Source organism: Syzygium oleosum, unplaced genomic scaffold (assembly GCF_021117445.2).
Source record: "Syzygium oleosum isolate NSW1041296 unplaced genomic scaffold, Sole_v2.1 Sole_v2.03, whole genome shotgun sequence".
Classification (NCBI taxonomy): Eukaryota; Viridiplantae; Streptophyta; class Magnoliopsida; order Myrtales; family Myrtaceae; genus Syzygium; species Syzygium oleosum.
The window spans coordinates 15,672,483-15,690,724 of record NW_026607487.1 but is presented as its reverse complement, the minus strand read 5'-3'; the positions used below and the strand labels follow the sequence as shown (position 1 = coordinate 15,690,724).

Below are 18,242 nucleotides of genomic sequence, written 5' to 3'. Positions count from 1 at the left end.
TAACAAACGCATTTCTGTTCCGGAATGCATTCTGGAGCAGAAATTTTGCTCCAGAATGGATTCCATGCGCGCCCTTACTTTCTCTCGATTGACGTCCGAGAGAGAGAGAGAGAGAATCATATGCCTGTAGATAACCATTAATGGCCACAGAAAGAAGGAAAATGAAGAACTGACCGTCATGAAATATGAACGTGCTCCGCCTCTCTGTCTCTCTCTGATGTTTCTGTCGTGGAACTAATGGATTGAAGGGTCAACGCCCTTGGTGGTTCTGTTGGGGGGAAATAATTCTCTGGAAAAGAGGAAGTAATCAATATCAACAGAACCCCACTTCAAAATGGCACTTCCACCGGCCAATGAAATGATGATTGGCGCTTAATCTTGGGCGCTGTGATTGAGACAGCTGGGAAAATCCGATATGAGGAGGGGAACCATGAAACGGGATTGGCATGGAAAGTGACAAAAATGGACGGTGAAGTTTTGAGAACACAAGCAAGGGGGGAACGAAAAGGTGAAGGGAGGAAATGGTGGGTGACAAATTACATAAAGCTGTGAACTTTCCATGCACCAATAAACAAAGATAGCTCCCATTTTGGCCACTTACCGGGGAGATAGATTGGTCCTAAGTATAATTTTAAATTGTTTCGTTGAGGCTTCATGCGAATCTCGGCATCCCTTGAACGTTAAGCAACAAAAGATATTCCCCATTTCTAAGGAAGACAAAGATACAGGAAATTAAGGATGCGAGACGTGCGCGCACTGACACGTTAAAATAAGGAACGCATCTGTGGAGCCTGCTATCTCTGCATTACCAACGGACAGGCCGCGGTGGCCCTCATAGGAAGCTTGTTCCCCTTGTGTGGTGCGGTAACCCCTTAACTATGCCAAAGATCTACAGGATCCCCTGGTTAAGGGTTAAGGTAACCCAGACAGAGAGAGGACATAGCCGGATAATCTGTTGTTTTGTTGGGTTCACTGTAATTTCAATTCCATTAGACAATAGGAGAAGAAGAAGAAGCCCTGTTGACTTTCTAGAATATAAGCAGCGTCTCCATGCGCTTATTAAACAAATCTTCTCGTCAACTTTTTAAATATCGAAACAAATCTCCATAAACTTACTTTAATAAGTTACGGGCGGCGCCTGTTAAGAAGAGCTGTTGCTTATTCATGAGAAGTTCTTTGCTTGGGGAAAGATTATTTGACAACTAGCCAATCTATCTTTTGGGCATTTAATACTTCGTCTCTAAACCACTTCCTCTTTCTAGGTGGTGTGCACACTCTCTGCTTTGTCTCTCATCACCGCCATTCTCTCTCTCTCCTCCATGCCGCAAGAACAGCCCAGAATCACGTAGAAGATGGATCAGAGAACATCAAACAAAGAGCCATCTCTCGGTCAAATCAAATCCTCCCTCGGTGGATCATCAATCAGCATGTCTCCTCTTCCTTCTAAGGTCTCTCTCGCTCTCTCTGCATCCACGTTTTGGTTTCTTCTTGGTTTCTGGGTTAATATGTTCTGGCTTAATTTTTCGTGGGTTGCATATTTTGAGGATTAAGAACACATAGGACCCAGGAAAGAAATGAAAAAAATGGAAGAGGAAAAGGAAAAGGGGAAGATATGATTTGCATCGATATTGGATCTCATCATTCAGATATCTGAATCATCAGATTCTGCTTGTCCTGGAGCTTTCTTTGTACTCATTCTACTTCATATTTTCAACGAAAATATTGTACTTGTGGACTAAAATCGGAGGATGGCTGTTGGGTCAATTTTTCCTTTCGGCAAATCAGTACAAAGTCCTTAATTATGCTCTTTGAAAAGTTCGTTTGTGGATAGCTTTTGAACTCTGTTTTCCATTTCATTCTTTTTTGACCCGCTTAGGTTGCTTTCGAGAAAGCTCCCAAACTCATTATTCCTTTGTCCTGTTGAAGTCTAAAAAACCAGTTTAGTCTACAAACTTGGATTGAGGCATCACAGTTTGATTTGTAATGGTGATGATAAGTTTAAGCCCTAATATTCCTTTAACCACCACTGAATTTTCAGGGTAATGGATCCCTTTTTAAGTTTATTTCTTTCTGACATTTTCGCTGGAAATTGGTTGGACCAACACCCCCCCCCCCCCCCCCTCCCCCCCTCTTCTTCTTTTTTGCTTTTTTTGAAAGTCTCCCTGCAATCTGCCTTTTTCTAATACACCAATTATTTAGGGTCAACCTGCACGATCCAAAGGATGGCTTCAGGACTTGGCATTATCTACTTATTTGCAATTGAAACAATGAATTCCTGCACGTCGTGTGTTCTTTTTTGAACATAGATAGTATTCTAACATACTTAATTCAACAGTGCCTTTTGTTGGTTTCGAAAGTTCACCTAATTTACGGCCCCTATTGCTGTAACCTGCCTTCATGGTTGGTCAACGGAGTCGCAATATCTTTTGATGCTCTGCAAAATTGTTCCTGAATTTCATTGTCTATTTGAACCATGAAGTTTGTTGTTTTACTTTGTTCATTCTTGCTCTGGTTTTGTTTTTTCTGCATTGTCCATTGTCTAAGATCGACACCCTCTTACTCAATGCGTTACTGATATTGGCATCTCAATTCATTCTGAAAATGACGTGTTGTGCTGCATCCAGTTGGCCTTCTCTTGAGAGCCTGATTTTTTGGTTAATTTCCCATCATTTTAATTCTTTTCTGGGGCATTTGGCATATTGGACTGTGTTTTAAAGTTGATTGCATTTGCAGATGGTGATGATATGGGGCGTTTCACTTTTCGCCATACTTAAATAGTCCGGACCACCACTCGACTCCACAGAATGAAGTCTTCAACAACAATACTGAAAACAAGATGAGCCAGGAAAAGAAAATCACGATGGCAAGCCCTCGAGAAGTCCCACATGATGTCGAGGGCAGTGCAAGTTCCGGTTTGTCGAGTATTGAGAGCAACGGGTATGGCTTCTGGTCGGTGTTGAAATCTAGTGACTCAGAGCAACTTGACATCCTAAATAGGAGTGGGCTGAGTGGCCCTTCCTTTGCAGAAACAAGGTTGGCGAAGAAGGACATGGATCATCTCGTGGATAGAAATGATGCAGATTTACGAGTTCCTGAGTTGGTGATCTGCTACAGAGAGAGCTCTTTCCTCGAAGTCAAGGACATCTGCATTGATGAAGGCATGAATTCTCATGAAAATGTCTTGTTTGAAACTGAAAGGGACCAAGGCCCAGGAACCAATTTTCTCGGTGGCAAGGATGAAGAGAGCAATTTATCATATGGAAGGATGGACGATCATTTCTCCGCTGCAAGTTGTTTGAACTGTTCAGAATATCATTACTTTAAGGATGCTGTTAAGCCACATGTTCGTGCAAATTTAGTACCGACTGAAACGAAGGCAGATGACGCTGCAGATGCCAAGTCCAAAGTGAAAGATGTAGCCTCGGAAGTTCTATTCTGCGATTCATCTGATAATGCCTGCAACAGAACTACACAATCTTCTTCTAAGGTATGTATTCCTGCACTCCTCGGAGGAAACTACTGCAGTATCTTCACTGATAGTGCTCGGATGTGAAGACTATTTGCAAGGCAAAATAAAGACATTCACAAGACTATCACTTGCTACTCTTATTATTCTGGTCCGACCATGCGGTGTAATCGCCGCTCTTCTGCTAAAATATTTATACTTTCTCAGGCTTGGGCGTATGGCTACCACTGATCGGATCATTAGATAGAACCTTCCTTTGAGTATCTCAGCATCAGAAATTTTTCAATGCGGAAGCCTGTTCAACTCCGATGTGACTTTTTTGTATGTTGTGTTATGATAATCTAGTGGTAGGTTTATGTGGAAGGCATGATCTCTAAATCCTGATACCGAGAATCAGCACCTTACCTTTTAGTTATAGTTGCCCTATGTCGAGTGATCTAATCATAACAGTTTGGCCGGCGCTTCTGCAGGAGTCAAACTCGGAACAGATCACAGATGCCGCCGCTCTGGCATCGGCAAGTGAAGGAATTCACGGTAGCTTGGAAGATGCAAGTGCAACCTCTGAAGAACCCTCTTCAGCTTCTTATTCTGATGATTCTCCAAACCAAAGCCACATCGAGAAACTGCCTGAAAATTGCGAGGCAGACAAAGTGGCATGCCCGCCTGTTTTCAGAGGAACCATCAAGGATGCTCCCGACACTAGCAAGGCAGAATGTAGAAGCACTGCCTCCAACTCCGGTGCTTCGGCCCTTGCATCTACGAGTGGAGAGGAAATTCACACCACTGAGACTCGAAATAATATGAAACATCATGGGGTTTCCGACAGTCAAACAGAGCGTCAAGCTGAAACTTTTAGCGGGGAATCGAGTTTCTCAATGGCAGGCCCCGTATCCAGCCTCATAACTTACTCGGGGCCCGGCGCATATTCGGGCAGCCTCTCGCTAAGATCCGATGGCAGCACTACCAGCACCAGATCCTTCGCCTTCCCCATGTAAACATAGTCTACAAGTTGCGCAACTTTTTTTGTTCTTCTTTCGGCTCATTACTGGAGCCATGACTAACTAATCTTTTTAACGGATTATGATTGTTGGGCGCAGATTGCAGAACGAATGGAACAGCAGTCCCATAAGAATGACGAAAGCCGATCGGAGGATTTTCCGGAGGCACAGGGGCTGGAGGCACGGACTTCTCTGCTGTAGATTCTGAAAAGCTTATTACATTCTTTGAGGTTTACTTGTAGATAATATATGCGCACCATTGTCCACTTGGGATGTCAACGTTGATTCAGCAGGACTTTTGGTCCATGCTTTTAAGTTTTGGCTGCTGATGGAATGAGATGTAGAAGATCATGTCTAGACTGAATTCTTTTTGCTCTTTCAGGTGTCCTCTATTCATCAGTGATTTATTCATCAATCTAGAGAGCAAGTTCTCCTTCTCTAATTGCTTATATGGTGAACCTCTCAAACATTTTTTTGGCTATTTGTTATTCGGAAAATTCTCTTGCATGCACCCGGCGCGTGTGAGTTCAATGGACCTTAGCCGGTAATGATCCAACTGTCAACGTGAGATGGAAACACTCGGATGCCTAATAGGGTAAACCGAGTTAAAGAGAGATGTGCTTAATATGTGTGCCATTCTCTTTTCAATAGAGAAGAAGAAAGTGTCCGAAGTTAATTGTCTGCTGCTGCTATGATCTGTATTGAGTAACTTCCATCTCTTTTTGCTTCTCTTCTGAAAGTTTTCATTTGATGCAACTTGACTTTTAATAAACGCAGGACACTCCAAAACTTTCAAAATATACAGATATGATATGTAAGCCATTGTATAAAGATACTAAGATTTAAGCGATATCCTAAATTTTGCCATGAAAGTAAAAACAAGTACCCTTTTTTCCTTTAGGAAGCCAGGCCCATATCCGCCCGGGTTGCTACAAGTTGGGCTTGAGCTGATCACCAAGCAAGTCGCCCACTTTGGACGACTTGATTGATTCATTGTTTGTCCCTTTCCCTTTTGAGAACTTGGATTATTAAACCGTTGAGAAGCTCCAATGGACCATTTCATTATTAATGTTTGTGCACTAAAGTGGAGGAGCTACTATAGCTTCATTCGAGCGAAGTAAAACTCCTTGTTTCCCTCAATTTTTTTTTGGCAAAAGTACACCACAAGTACCATAACTTGTGTACGGCGATCACTTTGGTGCCATAACTTTTTTTCGGATCACTTTGGTGCCAAATCGGAGGAAAAGAGATCACTTTAGTGCCAATTTGGCCGAAAATCCGACGTGGCATTTTTTATTAATTTTTTACGCCGACGTGGCTCGCCGGAGGCTGAGTCAGCGTGTACAGTCAGCATTTTTTATTTTAAATAAAATTTTCCAGCGTGTACAGTCAACATTTTTAATTTTAAATATTTTTTTCTTTTTTTTTTCTTCTTTCCATTTTCTTTTCTTTTCTTTTTTTTCTTTTCTCCCCTCGCCGGCCGATTGCCGGTGGCCGGCCGATTGCCGATGGCCGGCCGGCCACCGGCGAAGCCCGGAAAGGGCTGGGCGAGGCTTGCCCATGGCCGGCGAGGGGCGGCCTCGCCAGATCTGGGCGAGGTGACCCTCGCCGGCGACGCGGCCGAGGCCGGCCCAGGCGGGGCGCCCTCGCCGGATCCGGCGAGGGCGACCCTCACCGGCGTCGGGCGAGGGAAGCCCTCGCCCGAGTCGGGCGTGGGCGACCCTCGCCCGGCGCCGCGAGGCGACCTTCACCCGCCTAGGCGAGGGCTTCCCTCGCCCGACGCCGCCGAGGTCGCCCTCGCCGGATCCGGCGAGGCGCCCTCGCTGGGCCGGCAAGGGCGGCCTTGCTGGCCGACGGGCCGGCCTCGCTGTCGCCGGCGAGGCCGCCCCTCGCCGGATGCGCGAGCGACCCTCGCCGGCGTCGGGCGAGGGAAGCCCTCGCTGGGCGGGCGAGGGTCGCCCTCGCTGAGTCGGGCGTGGGCGACCCTCACCCAACGCCGGCGAGGGTCACCCACGCCTGACGGGCGAGGGTCGCCCTCGCCGGATCTGGCGAGGGCGACCTTCGTCAAGCGAGGGTCACCCACGCCCGACTCAGGCGAGGGCGACCCTCGCCTGACGCCAGCGAGGGTCGCCCTCGCCAGATCCGGCGAGGGCCGACCTCGCCTGTCGCCAAAGAGGGTCGCCTCGCCCAAATCTGGCGAGGCCGCCCCTCGCCAGCCATGGGCAAGCCACGCCCAGCCCTTCCCGGGCTTCGCCAGTGGCCGGCCGGCCACCGGCAATCGGCCGGCGAGGGGAGAAAAGAAAAAGGAAAGAAGAAAAAAAAAGGAAAAAAAATATTTAAAATTAAAAATACTGACTGTACACGCTGACTCAGCCTCTGGCAAGCCATGTTAGCGTCAAAAATTAATAAAAAATGCCACGTCGGATTTCCGGCCAAATTGGCACTAAAGTGATCTCTTTTCCTCCAACTTGGCATCAAAGTGATCCGAAAAAAAGTTATGACACCAAAATGATCGCCGTACACAAGTTATGGCACTTGTTGTGTACTTTTGCTATTTTTTTTTTATGAATAAGACTATTTTCCAAATCGAATCCTTAGCTAAAGGCAAGCGTTAGATCATTTTCTTCACGGCCCAATCTCCTAAATAAGCATCAACTTTAGATTGAGTCTCAATTCTAGTCCAAAATTTCACCAACTTTCACTCCGTACTTAAATCCGGCACCCGTTAACTTGCCATCCATAGTTGCCGCTAGAGATCCAACGTGACAATTCCATGTTAGCATCAAGTCCACGTCGCGTGCTAACTTGGATTGGGCATTGTTTGTCGTCCCCGACCTCACCCAACAATGCCTCATCCGGATCTTAAGATCTTTGAAGAAATATGTATAATAGTTTTTTCGATCTTAAAATCTTGGAGTAAAAGCAAAAACTATTTAGAAAGATTGGGAAAAAAAGATTGTTTGTGATATCTTATGTGATTCTGTGAAACCTCTTAATTTATATTTATAATTAAACTTCCATTTGGCAAAAGCTCTTAATATATCCATATCCTAGCTCATAGAATCCTTCTTAAACGGACAACAATCTACTCTCTCTCTCTCTCTATTTTACAATGTAATTGGTGATTAATGCCATTCTCGACCAAACTCAAGACTCCTGTTCATGTCAAATGTATTGTCAGCATGACATGAAATGAAAGGGCATCTGATCTTGGTTTTTTTCTTCTTGACAATGATCATATACTGCTGTGGCTAAGCCCTAGAAAAAAAAGAAAAAGAGAATCAAAGAACATCGCCTACAAGGAAGGGAACCTTTCCTCTTCTGTCATTATCACTGGCATCAAATTTCTACTTTTTTTTTTCCTGAGTTGAATTATTTATGATAGCGACTAAGCCTGCCTAGCTGCGAATACTGATTTTCCATTTTTATTGAAGATTCAGTGCTGTTCCCTTCTATTTTCTTCTTGTGATTGCTCTTGTTCTTGTGTGTTCAGCGCATTTCACAGAGTGCACAATTGAAATTGCACAAAAATGGACAGGGTTTCGACCAAAGCCTTGTGAAGTGCGTGGCCATGCTAGTTGGTAGGTGACCGAAAAGTTTCTCTTAGACACAGCTGGAATTTAACCTTGATAGACAGCTTGGTCCCGTATATGTTGTCATTGGAAAGATTGCCATGACCATCCTCACATTCTCTTTAAACCAGGTTGCACCCTTTCATTTTGAAATTACAGTTTTGCATTCTCATTTTCATAATTGAGACTCCGGATTTCATCGATTCACATAGCACAATTATCGAATTGGTGCTTTCTTTCCCGAAATACCCCTTCCCTTGCCACGTCCTATGCCCGACCACGTAAACCCTCTAAACCCAAATGTCCAAACTCTTAGCTCGACCACCAAGGCCGTTTCCCGTTGCCTCGGCTCCGCAAATGGGCCTGCGTGTGCGCATGTGTCCAACATTAGAGCATCACTGCGACCTCAATAATCTAAGGTCACCACAACATCCATGACCTTGATTTGAGGTCATTGAGAGCCCACAACCTCAAATCTAGGTCGCGGAAACCATGGACAGCCTCGATCCGAGGATGTTGACGACCGCGGCAATATCTATGCGATCAGAGAGAGAGAGGTACCAACTTCATTAATTAGATATGGCAGAGTCTAAAATATCAAGTAATCAAACTGAGTTAGAGGAGGTGGTAGCACAAGTCACATTCACCAAAGCTATTGGCGATGCGAAGGGGTTACCAACTCCGTTAATTAGATATGGTAGTATCTGAAATAACAAGTGAGCAAATTGAGTTAAAGGAGGTGGTAGTACAAGTCACATTCACCAGAGCTATTGGCAATGCGAAGGGGGTTATTTAGGTCACATTTTTGTGTCTACACATAAATATAGGTGTCTAAATGTGGTAGATAATTAGGGTACTTTTTTATGATATATACACCTGCAAATAAATAAAACTAAGACTCCATTTATTTCGCGAAAAATATGACATTTCTGAAAAATGTTCTCCAGGAAAATAACAACATTTTTCGGTATTCGACTAAAACCTGAAAATAAACTAGAAAATATTTTCATCCATTTGATAAGAAAAATATGATTTGATTTTTCTGGGAAAAATTACCAAAAAATCCAAATTTTTATTCTTTTATTTTTCCTTCTTCCTCGACCGGTGGCTAGCCACGGCGACAGCCGGCAACCGACCACAGGTGAGAGACAAGCTCAACCAAGGCCGACGAGGTCAAGCTCGCCGACCTCTGGCAAGGCCCCGAGCTCGCCGGAATCTGGCGATCTTGTCTCTCTCCTATGGCCGATCACCGGCCATTGTCATGGCCGGCCACCAGCCAAGGAAGAAGAAAAAATAAAAAAAAATAAGAAAAAGAAAAAAACGATTAAAAATTCTATTAAAAAAATTTATAAGAACAAATGTTTCATTAACATAGAACCCAAGCTTAAACGCCGAGGATCCGTGCTCAACTTTTGTGAACCCGGGCCTGAGTGCCGAGGAAGAGAGCTTGAGCATCAAGGACCCAAGCACAGCATTTATGGGCCCAGGCTCGGGTGCTAAGATATCAGGCACAAGCAACAAAGCTTCGGGCCTAACCTAGATGGACCTGGGCGTGGGTGTCAGGGCATCGAGCCCAAGCACCAGGTGGTAAGGTGTGGTTCATACTCCCTATCAATAGGAAAGCACAAGAGTCCCTCTCTCCAGTGAGTGAGCGAGGGTCGTATGGGACAACACCCCCACAACACCAGAGGGCTTATATATTATATGTCTGTATTATATTGGTAATTTGAGCTTGGGCTTATGAATAGCTACTGAGTATATATAATTTATTTCTCTTGTAATTGAGGGTTGCAACAAAGAGGTATGAGTTGCTAATTATAATGAAATCCTCTACTGGACGTAGCCTTAGTTTAAGGGCAAACCAAAATAAAATCTTGTGTCTCTATTTCTCCTTCTTGCCTTTACTCTCTACTTCGTTGTGTTTGTACGCCTAATCCTAAAACCAAGATCCCAGGCTCAGCCTCAATGGACCCAAGCTCAGGCTTCGGAGACCTTGTCCTAAACGCTAGGAACCCGGGAACCAGAGTTGGGATTTTCATACCTAAGCACAAAGTTTCGTGTCCAAGCATCGATATCTAATCATATTTTGAAAAATATTTTCTAGTTTTTCAAAGATTTTCCTAAATTTAAGCATAAGTTTTTTGTTGAATAGGAAAACATTTTCTGTTGACTCATTTTTCTAAACAAACCAAATGCCAAAAAATGAGGAAAATGTTTTTCGCAAAACAAAAGGAGGCCAAATCATTAAATCTTTTGTTAACAGATGCAGCATCCTCATTATTTACCCCTAAACTAAGAGGATGCTGATATATAGTAATATATCTGTGAACAACACTATAGTGAAAACCTTAAAATAAAGAGAGAATATGACTGACCCACGGAATGTGATGTAGCAAGCGTTGGCATATCTCTTTGATGGGGAAGTGTGTAGAAAAGAAATGTTGCGCGTACCTAAGGCCACTGACCCCACAACGAGTTGGGGACGAAACACAACTCCAAAAACTGCGTGAAAACCTCCTAAAACGAAGCTGAGGCGTAGATTTTCTTGTCATTCTTTTCGAACTCTGCGTTTTGTGTTCTGTGTTTGTGTTGTGGTCTCTCTCTCTCTCTCTCTCTCTCTCTCTCTCTCTCTCTCTCTCTCTCTCTCTCTCGTACCAGTATTTATTTAGACCAGACGCCTGCTTAAGAAACTCTCTCGCATAAGCAAAGTCTACCGTCGAGACAGAGATGGGGTCGATGGTTGTTTCTGTGAGGCTCTGCATTCTCAGCCTGAGCATGCTTATTCTAACCTCGTCCTACGCTCCTCACCAAGTTCATGCACTGCTTTCTGTTCAACAAGGTTCGTTCTCTCTCTCTCTCTCTCTCTCTCTCTCTCTCTCTCTCTCTCTCTCTCTCTCTCTCTCTCTCTCTCTCTGGGATGCGATGTGAACATGGGTTTGCTTGGTAACATTGTCCAGCACAAGAAGCTCATCTGCTTTCTCCCCTCAACTCGCCAAGAAAGCTCAGACTCTTCGAGCAGGTCACTGTAAGCAATCCTACCAAACCAACTGAGATGCTCGTGTTCACATATATGCAAGCTCACCTCTAACTTCCATCTTTCCATCTCGCCTTTAAATGGGAACAGATCAAAGGACGTGACGATGAAGTTTCTACGGCGGCACAAAGGCAGAAAGAAGATAGATCAGGTAATTAGTTGACTATAAATTTCCATGGATCGCATCCTGGCATATTGCTAAATTCCTTTTCGTGAAGCATGCTTCCACATTTTCTTTTCCCCTCCTATCACCTTCACCAAATCACGGCATTAGAATTACCGAATAGCACTAGAGACACAAAAGCAAATTGACAAAATACGTTCGATGTTGTAACAAGACTATTCGGATCATCAAATGAGGCTCACTCATGACTATTCCCATTAACAATTTAGCACGTCGTTGTAGAAAGCAGCTTATCGCGTATCCAGGACTCAAGATTATTCATTTGTACGAGACGTTGAACGACCATACGATATGATTCTCGCCATCTCTCGTAATAAGTAGGATAAAGATGTGGAAATGTCAAAATACATGAAGTCGATCACACGCCAATAATTTCACTTTATATATGTATTTGGCTGGCTATAGCACTATAGATCGTCAATTCACTTTTTTTTTAAGAAGAATCATTTAAATTTTGTCTTCTATTTAAATGTCCAAGAGTTATGGTCGTGTTTCCCTTTCAAACGTGACATTGTTCGACTTTTTCCTTTAAAGAGAAATTAACCGTCACGAGGCACGTCATCCAATTTCATGTTTAGCTTGTGAATATATTTTCTCTTTCTAGTCTGAATTGATTATTTCATGATAATACGAAGCGCAAATTACATGTTCCTTTTGCTAATTTTTCGTTGATATTTCGTCGAAAACGCAAGCTGTTGTCCTTCTACTAATGACATGTATGATTATCAGAATCAGGAACAACGTGATCTAAGCAAAGCAACAATAGAAACGCCAATATGAAAAAATTTGTTGTGTTCGCATCATCGGTCCTTATCACTACGTGTCCATGATTAGGGACCACAGCTTACAACTAGATATAGATTAAGCTCCTCTCTGGCTAGAATATAGGAAGAGGAAATTCCTACTTATCTGTGAAAGTGTAGCTTAGATAGCTTTAATATAGAGTTTCGGTCGACTTGTTATGCTTGCGATCTCCCTTCACCTAGTAATTTGAATTTTTAAATTGGCGTTTCAAGATCATGCTGGAGCTTGAATCCACGTTTCGGATATTTGCATTCCATGTGTGGTTTCTTTTCAATCTCATTCCACGTTCTTCCATTTCACAGTGCAAGACTATTGCCTTGCCATTCTTAGTATCCCAATTTGCACACGTTCAATTTAGGATTATTTAGTATAGCCTGCCGCTGCGAGATCGCACAATGTAGTTCGCATGCAGTTTTGAAAATTTCTATCATATTATTAGGCTTATCTTATTAGAAAGAGGTCTTCAAAACCTAGCATATGAAGTAGCCCGAACGAGCATTTGGTAGACGATGCCGTTTGTGTCAACGTTGACCGTATGAGTTCCTGATCATCGTTATAAACAGGCACATGTGCATACATGAGCAAAGGGATCGAGGTATTCCGTCTCTGTCGTGTCTCAATCTACATTACCTACTTAGGATGATGATGACGCGGGTGACCGATTTATTTAAGATGAAAACCCCTACTCAGATTACTATTCAGGAGTATGTTGTGCCCCCTGTTGTAGTATTGAACTCCTCATGCATCCGCCTAGCACGGAACAATTTAAAATACGAATAAGGCAATGACTTGGAAGATCTGCACGGGGATAGCTTGAATTAAGAACACACTTTCTGGTACGACAAGTAATAAACTAAACCTAGAACCCTAGAAAACCGTTGCTGCAATCGATGAGACCATATTGTTTATCATTCTTTCTAGCCAGGGACGGTTCCGTCCAAGGACAAGCAAGCGAGAAACAGAGGCTAAGAACATAACATGAGGAACGTGTTTCAAGCGGACCTCATCGTACCAACTCCCAACATCATCTCCATCGATATCATTAACTTAATAAGCAGGCATGGATCGACCGACAAGCTGAACAAGCCTTTTTTTTGTGGGTTTGATGTGATATGTCCCAGGTGGGGTTGGCGTCCACGGCAGCGAACCGTCGACGATGCATGGGAAGGACAAGAGAGGGACATGGAGGGAATGGGCGGAGGGGACCGACCCGACCCAATATTTTACCATGGATTATTCCAACGTCCGAAGACGACGCCCGATTCACAACAAGTCCTTGCCAGTCGGTCCGTGAGAAGCCTTTGCCCCCCTTGATTTCTCGCCCTAGGAAAAAGGGTATGTGTTTATATATATAGTCTCTCTCTTTTAGGACACTCGAAACCAAACGACCCCTCGTTCGCCCTACACAATTTTGCGAAAGAAGGAAAGCCATGTCCTTTTCTGCGAGTAGGGAAATGAGGGGAAGTGTCTTGAACATCTCTCTCGTGGCCGACATCGACGAGCAAAACCCTAAGCCTTGGACCCCCACCCCGACCACGAGCATCCCCATGGTGGCCTTTTCCTCTTCGTCTCGTGCATGGAAAAGTTTGCCACAGTTTTTAATCAATTTTAGGGGACAGATTAGGTACGGCCCAAAGCCCAGTCAAATTCAGTCAAAGTGTTCTTTTTTAGCTCATGAAATTACGAGAAGGAATCGAATTTTGTGTTCGTCGTCATCTTTCGTGCAATCCTTGCATGCCGTACGGTTTGGAACGTGTGCATGGGGGACTTCCGGTCCAAGAATGGTCGACACGAAGCGATGATGTTTTTGAACATTCCGATGATTTTACAGAGCCCCAGCTAGTTTTGAAGTGGGATTCAGGTTTTGAGAGTCCTTGGGACTTGCAATATATAGAATATTATGATAGTTCAATGCACGTATTTCACTTGTTGCTGGGCTCGCAGTTTAATTAACACCTATTGGCTATAAATTTTTTTCTTTCGTTAAGAAAGTAATGTTAGGAATTTGGATTTTTAGCCAAAGTTTTGTTCGTAAAGACATGCAATCGCTGATATTGTTTTGATTTTCGATGATCGATATGATTGTGTTAGTTGTTCAAAACGACCTAGCTTGCCAAAATCAACACCACTACGCACTTTGTCACGTCTTTTCGCTGAATGAGTGCCGGCAGGAAACGAAAATCTCTGAGGCTGCTAGTGTTTTATTAATTTTTCAGGAAATATTTCCAAAAAAAGTCATAAACCTATTACATTTGTACAAATTCGGTCCTAAATCTTTCAATTGTATCAATTTAATTATAAATATTTTCACGTTTTCCCAATTGAGTCATTCTGCCAATTTAAGTCGAAAATCACTAATGTAGATACTGGCAGTCCTACATGACATGACGGACATTAATTTACAATTTTTTAATAGTTTTTTTGGTATTTTCTTTTCTTTACTTCTTTTCTTTTTTTTTGGTTTGGACTCAAGGCCAGCAAGGGTTGTCAGTCGACCCTCGCCGCCCAATAGGCCAAGGCTCATGGGCCCTCGACGTGGCCTAGGCAAGGGCCATGATGCTCTTGCCATATTTGGGCCAGGCAAGGGCACCGCATTCCTTGCCGACCCTCAATCCCAAAAAAAAAAGTAAAGAAAATTACAAAAAACTTAAAAAATTATGTAAAAATTATTTTAAAAATGTCAACGTCAGCGCCAATCGTGCCACGTAGGATGCTTGGTGTTCACGTCATTAATTTCGAACCTAAATTAACCGAATAGACTCAATTGGCAAAATGTGAAAAGGTTTAGGCTCCGTTCGTTTGGCGGAAAATATTCTCCTTTTGGAAAATATTTTCCCGAAAGTCATTTTCCTGGAAAATGTTTTCCCGGAACATAATTTTCCGGTGTTTGGAGACCAATATGAAAAAGTTTCGGAAAATATTTTTCGCCAGCGACCGGTGGCGGGCGGCGGCGGTGTCCGGCGGCCGGTGACCGGCGGCGGTCGGCGATTGACGGCCAACGTCCGGCGTCCGGCGACAAACGGCCAACGTCCGGCGTCCGGCCCGTGACCCAGCTGCGGCGGCGACGGCGCGGCAGCGGTGGGCGACCGGCGGCGGCGGCGGCGGGACGGGCGGCGGCGTGGCGGGCGGCGCGGCGGCGGCGACCGGCCGACGACCTTAATGAAGAAGAAGAAGAAGAAGCTCCGGAAAATGATTTCCGCTTTTGAAGAAGCGGAAGCCATTTTCCGTAGACTTAGGCTATTTTGTGAGGGGGGAAGGAAAATATTTTCCCACGGAAAACGTTTTTCGCCCCCGAACACCGGAAAACCAGGAAAATATTTTCCGGGAGACTATTTTCCGCCAAACGAACGGAGCCTTAGAACTAAATTGACACAATTGAAAGGTTTTATGATTGAATTGGTACAAGTGCAATACATTTAGAATAATGAGTTGGTAATTTTGGTTGCGTTGTTGATTAATTGAGATTAACCAGGCAAAGTCAAGGGATAACGTCACCAGTGGTCTTTCTAAACTGTCCATCTACTTCTTTTTCATTCGAAAACATTCTTCTACTTTTTAAATGTTTAGTTCATCCTTTAAATTTTTTTTTTTTACCAGTCAAATTTTGCTAACATGGATTCATATTGCTAATATGGAAGTCGAAGGCACGTGTGATGTTATGATTCACTAAAATTTATTACGTGCCTCATCGGTCAATATAAAAACAAAAAAATAATAATTAATTGAGAGAGAGAGCCCACCAATTAAGAAGTCGTATCGCAGCACCAGCCCCAAAATAAGTAGCACCGGAGATTTCTTGATGGTGAGAGAAAAATTGATCTGTGACAAGTGTTTTCATTGCGCCCACGGTGGTCACTAGAGCTCGAATCTCGCGGCCATGAACATTTGAGCTCGAAGGTCACACCCACTATGACCGGATCTGATTTCGAAAAACTCACGGCCATGGCGGCAGAGGGTGGTCGTGAGTGAATATTTTACGAATTACATGTTTAGAAGAAGAAGATATTTCATATTGTTCACTTCACGTCATGAAAGTCCATCACCGAACTATCTCTATCAAAGGGAGAGTCAACATTTAAAAAAATTAAAAAAAAAATTACAGGTCAGAAAATATTTAAGGGCGTTAATGCCACGTTAGCAAAATCTGTCAGCTGTGTGTCCAAGTCAAAAGAGAGAGTCAACACTTAGAAAAAAGGAAAAAAATTCCAGGTCGGAAAATGACGTCGATGGCACGCCAACAAAATCCGTCATTGGATGGATCGAGGGACGATCGATGAAGCTTCTTAAAAAGAAGAGGGATGCTTTTAAACTAAAAAGAATAGATGAACAATTTGAATTTCAGGCAAAAGTAGAGAGACCACTTGTGATCAATGTACTTAATCTATTGTCTTCATTTAAATTAGTCTTCATTTTTGCCCCAACACCAACCATGAGAAAACCCTGTGGTTATGTTTGGTAGATCGTATTTGAGTCCAAATAAGATAACAAAATATCTTTTCCAATGTTTGGCAACGTATTCTAGACCGGATAAATCCAGATATACTTGGATAAAATGCCGGATAAGAAATCCGAGCTAGGGAGAGAGATAGACCCGGATTGGATAAAAAAGTTTGAAAAAAAAAACATAACAATTTCTTTCCAACGACGGAGTGATGGAGTCCGACTTCGCCATCCACCACGCAGGGATTGCCACCACAACAGCCTATCACTCCCAACCACTGTGCAATCGTCATCATCTCCTAACAACGCCGATCGTCATCACCGTCCAGCCAATTGTCCTTCAACGACTGTCAAACCAAATCAGCTGTTGCTGATAAATGATCCGAAATCAATGGATCAACCCGAAAAGTTGTTTTTGAAAAATATGAAGAAGAAAAAAACCAAAACACACAAAGTTTTGGGTGTTTGTATGTTGGTCCGAAACGGTGGTCACCTAATTTTGCCATGATGCTTTGACGTCCAATCCCGTCCTCTACTCATATATGAGACTCTTCACTTGTAATATTTGGGTATTAAAAAAAAAAAGAGGTCAAAAAGTCAAAAAGCAGAATAGTGGAAGCTTAAGCTCATTTAAGTCGAGAGCATGCTCGGCCGGGAAAAGGAGAAAGGAAAAGAAAGAAAGAGAGGAAAAGAGAAGGAAGAAGAAGAAGAAGAAGAGAAGAGGGTTTTGCGCCGCGGGACCTTGCCAAGCCTATTCGACTTTGTATCGCAACGACCGGTAAGCATTTGCACTCATCGTTCATCCAATCGGAGAAGTTTTCAGATTTAAGGTTTAAATTCGGAATTTTAGAAAATTCAAGCCGCGAAGTCCGATTTTTAAGTCGATGAGCTGCGTATATATATAGAATTGGTAGTTTAAGGTGTTGTGGAGCCGTGAAATTTTACGGATCTTGATTTGGACTTACCGTTTGTCCGAAACAAATTTTTGAAGTTTTCCGCGTGAGGTGAACTGTACACGTCCGGCAACCTTCATGCCATATTTCATCGGTTTTCGGCTTGATTTTGGGACGGCCAAGCTAGGGCTTTTGTAATACTCTGAACGGGCTTTCTTTTAACTATAAGTTTGCTAGAATCAGAGTTCGATGGAGAAAGTTATGGCACAATCAAGTTTCGCGTTCAAATTTCGCGTTACGGATAATTTTGAATACCGCTTCAGTTGTGAGTTTTGTTAACGCGTAGGAGTCTTTTCGTTAGCGTTTAAGCTTACTATAACCGTTTCGTAGTTATCGTAGTATTTTACTTAGTGTTGACGTTGATTCTCGTTTAATTGATAGGATTACGAGATCGTCGGCGAGTTTAGCCACGTTGTTTGGTTATGGGGCATTCTCAGGTGAATGGTGCTATCTCTTCTATGAAATTCTAAACTCATGTCTTGAAAGCGGAAGAGACTTGATATATAATGAGTTGTAAAAGAACATATTTGTTGCATAAAAATATAGATCGGGCATTTACTACATTTTGGTATTTGTAAATGGTTTAAGATGTGTTTTGAGAATGGTGTTGCGAAACGAGATATATATATATATTGATTTGAAATTGGTATGGGAAATGTATTATGGTTTGAGAAACGAGTTCTCGAATGATTTGAGAAATAATTTACAAAAAGGATTGCTGGTGGTTGAGTTGAGTTGTGAAATGTCATATACTTGGTTTGTGAAATGTGTTCGGTTTGACAAAGAAAGAT

General features: G+C 43.1%; 1 protein-coding gene and 1 pseudogene across 2 annotated transcripts; both read left to right on the top strand.

Moving 5' to 3' along the window:
- The first annotated feature begins 1,170 nt into the window (after window positions 1–1,170).
- On the top strand, window positions 1,171–4,879 carry LOC115666414 (uncharacterized; annotated as a pseudogene).
- A 5,827-nt stretch (window positions 4,880–10,706) lies between these two features.
- On the top strand, window positions 10,707–13,583 carry LOC115666024 (uncharacterized). 2 transcript variants are annotated; one of them, XM_056310238.1, is made up of 5 exons: window positions 10,707–10,875; window positions 10,994–11,061; window positions 11,161–11,221; window positions 13,180–13,340; window positions 13,428–13,583. In XM_056310238.1, exons 1-5 carry the CDS (start codon window positions 10,764–10,766, stop codon window positions 13,506–13,508), a joined length of 483 nt encoding a protein of 160 aa, XP_056166213.1. In that variant the 5' UTR covers window positions 10,707–10,763; the 3' UTR covers window positions 13,509–13,583. The 2 variants fall into 2 exon arrangements, with proteins under 2 accessions (XP_056166213.1, XP_056166214.1); XM_056310239.1 differs by having other exon boundaries at window positions 13,180–13,583.
- Window positions 13,584–18,242: the final 4,659 nt, after the last annotated feature.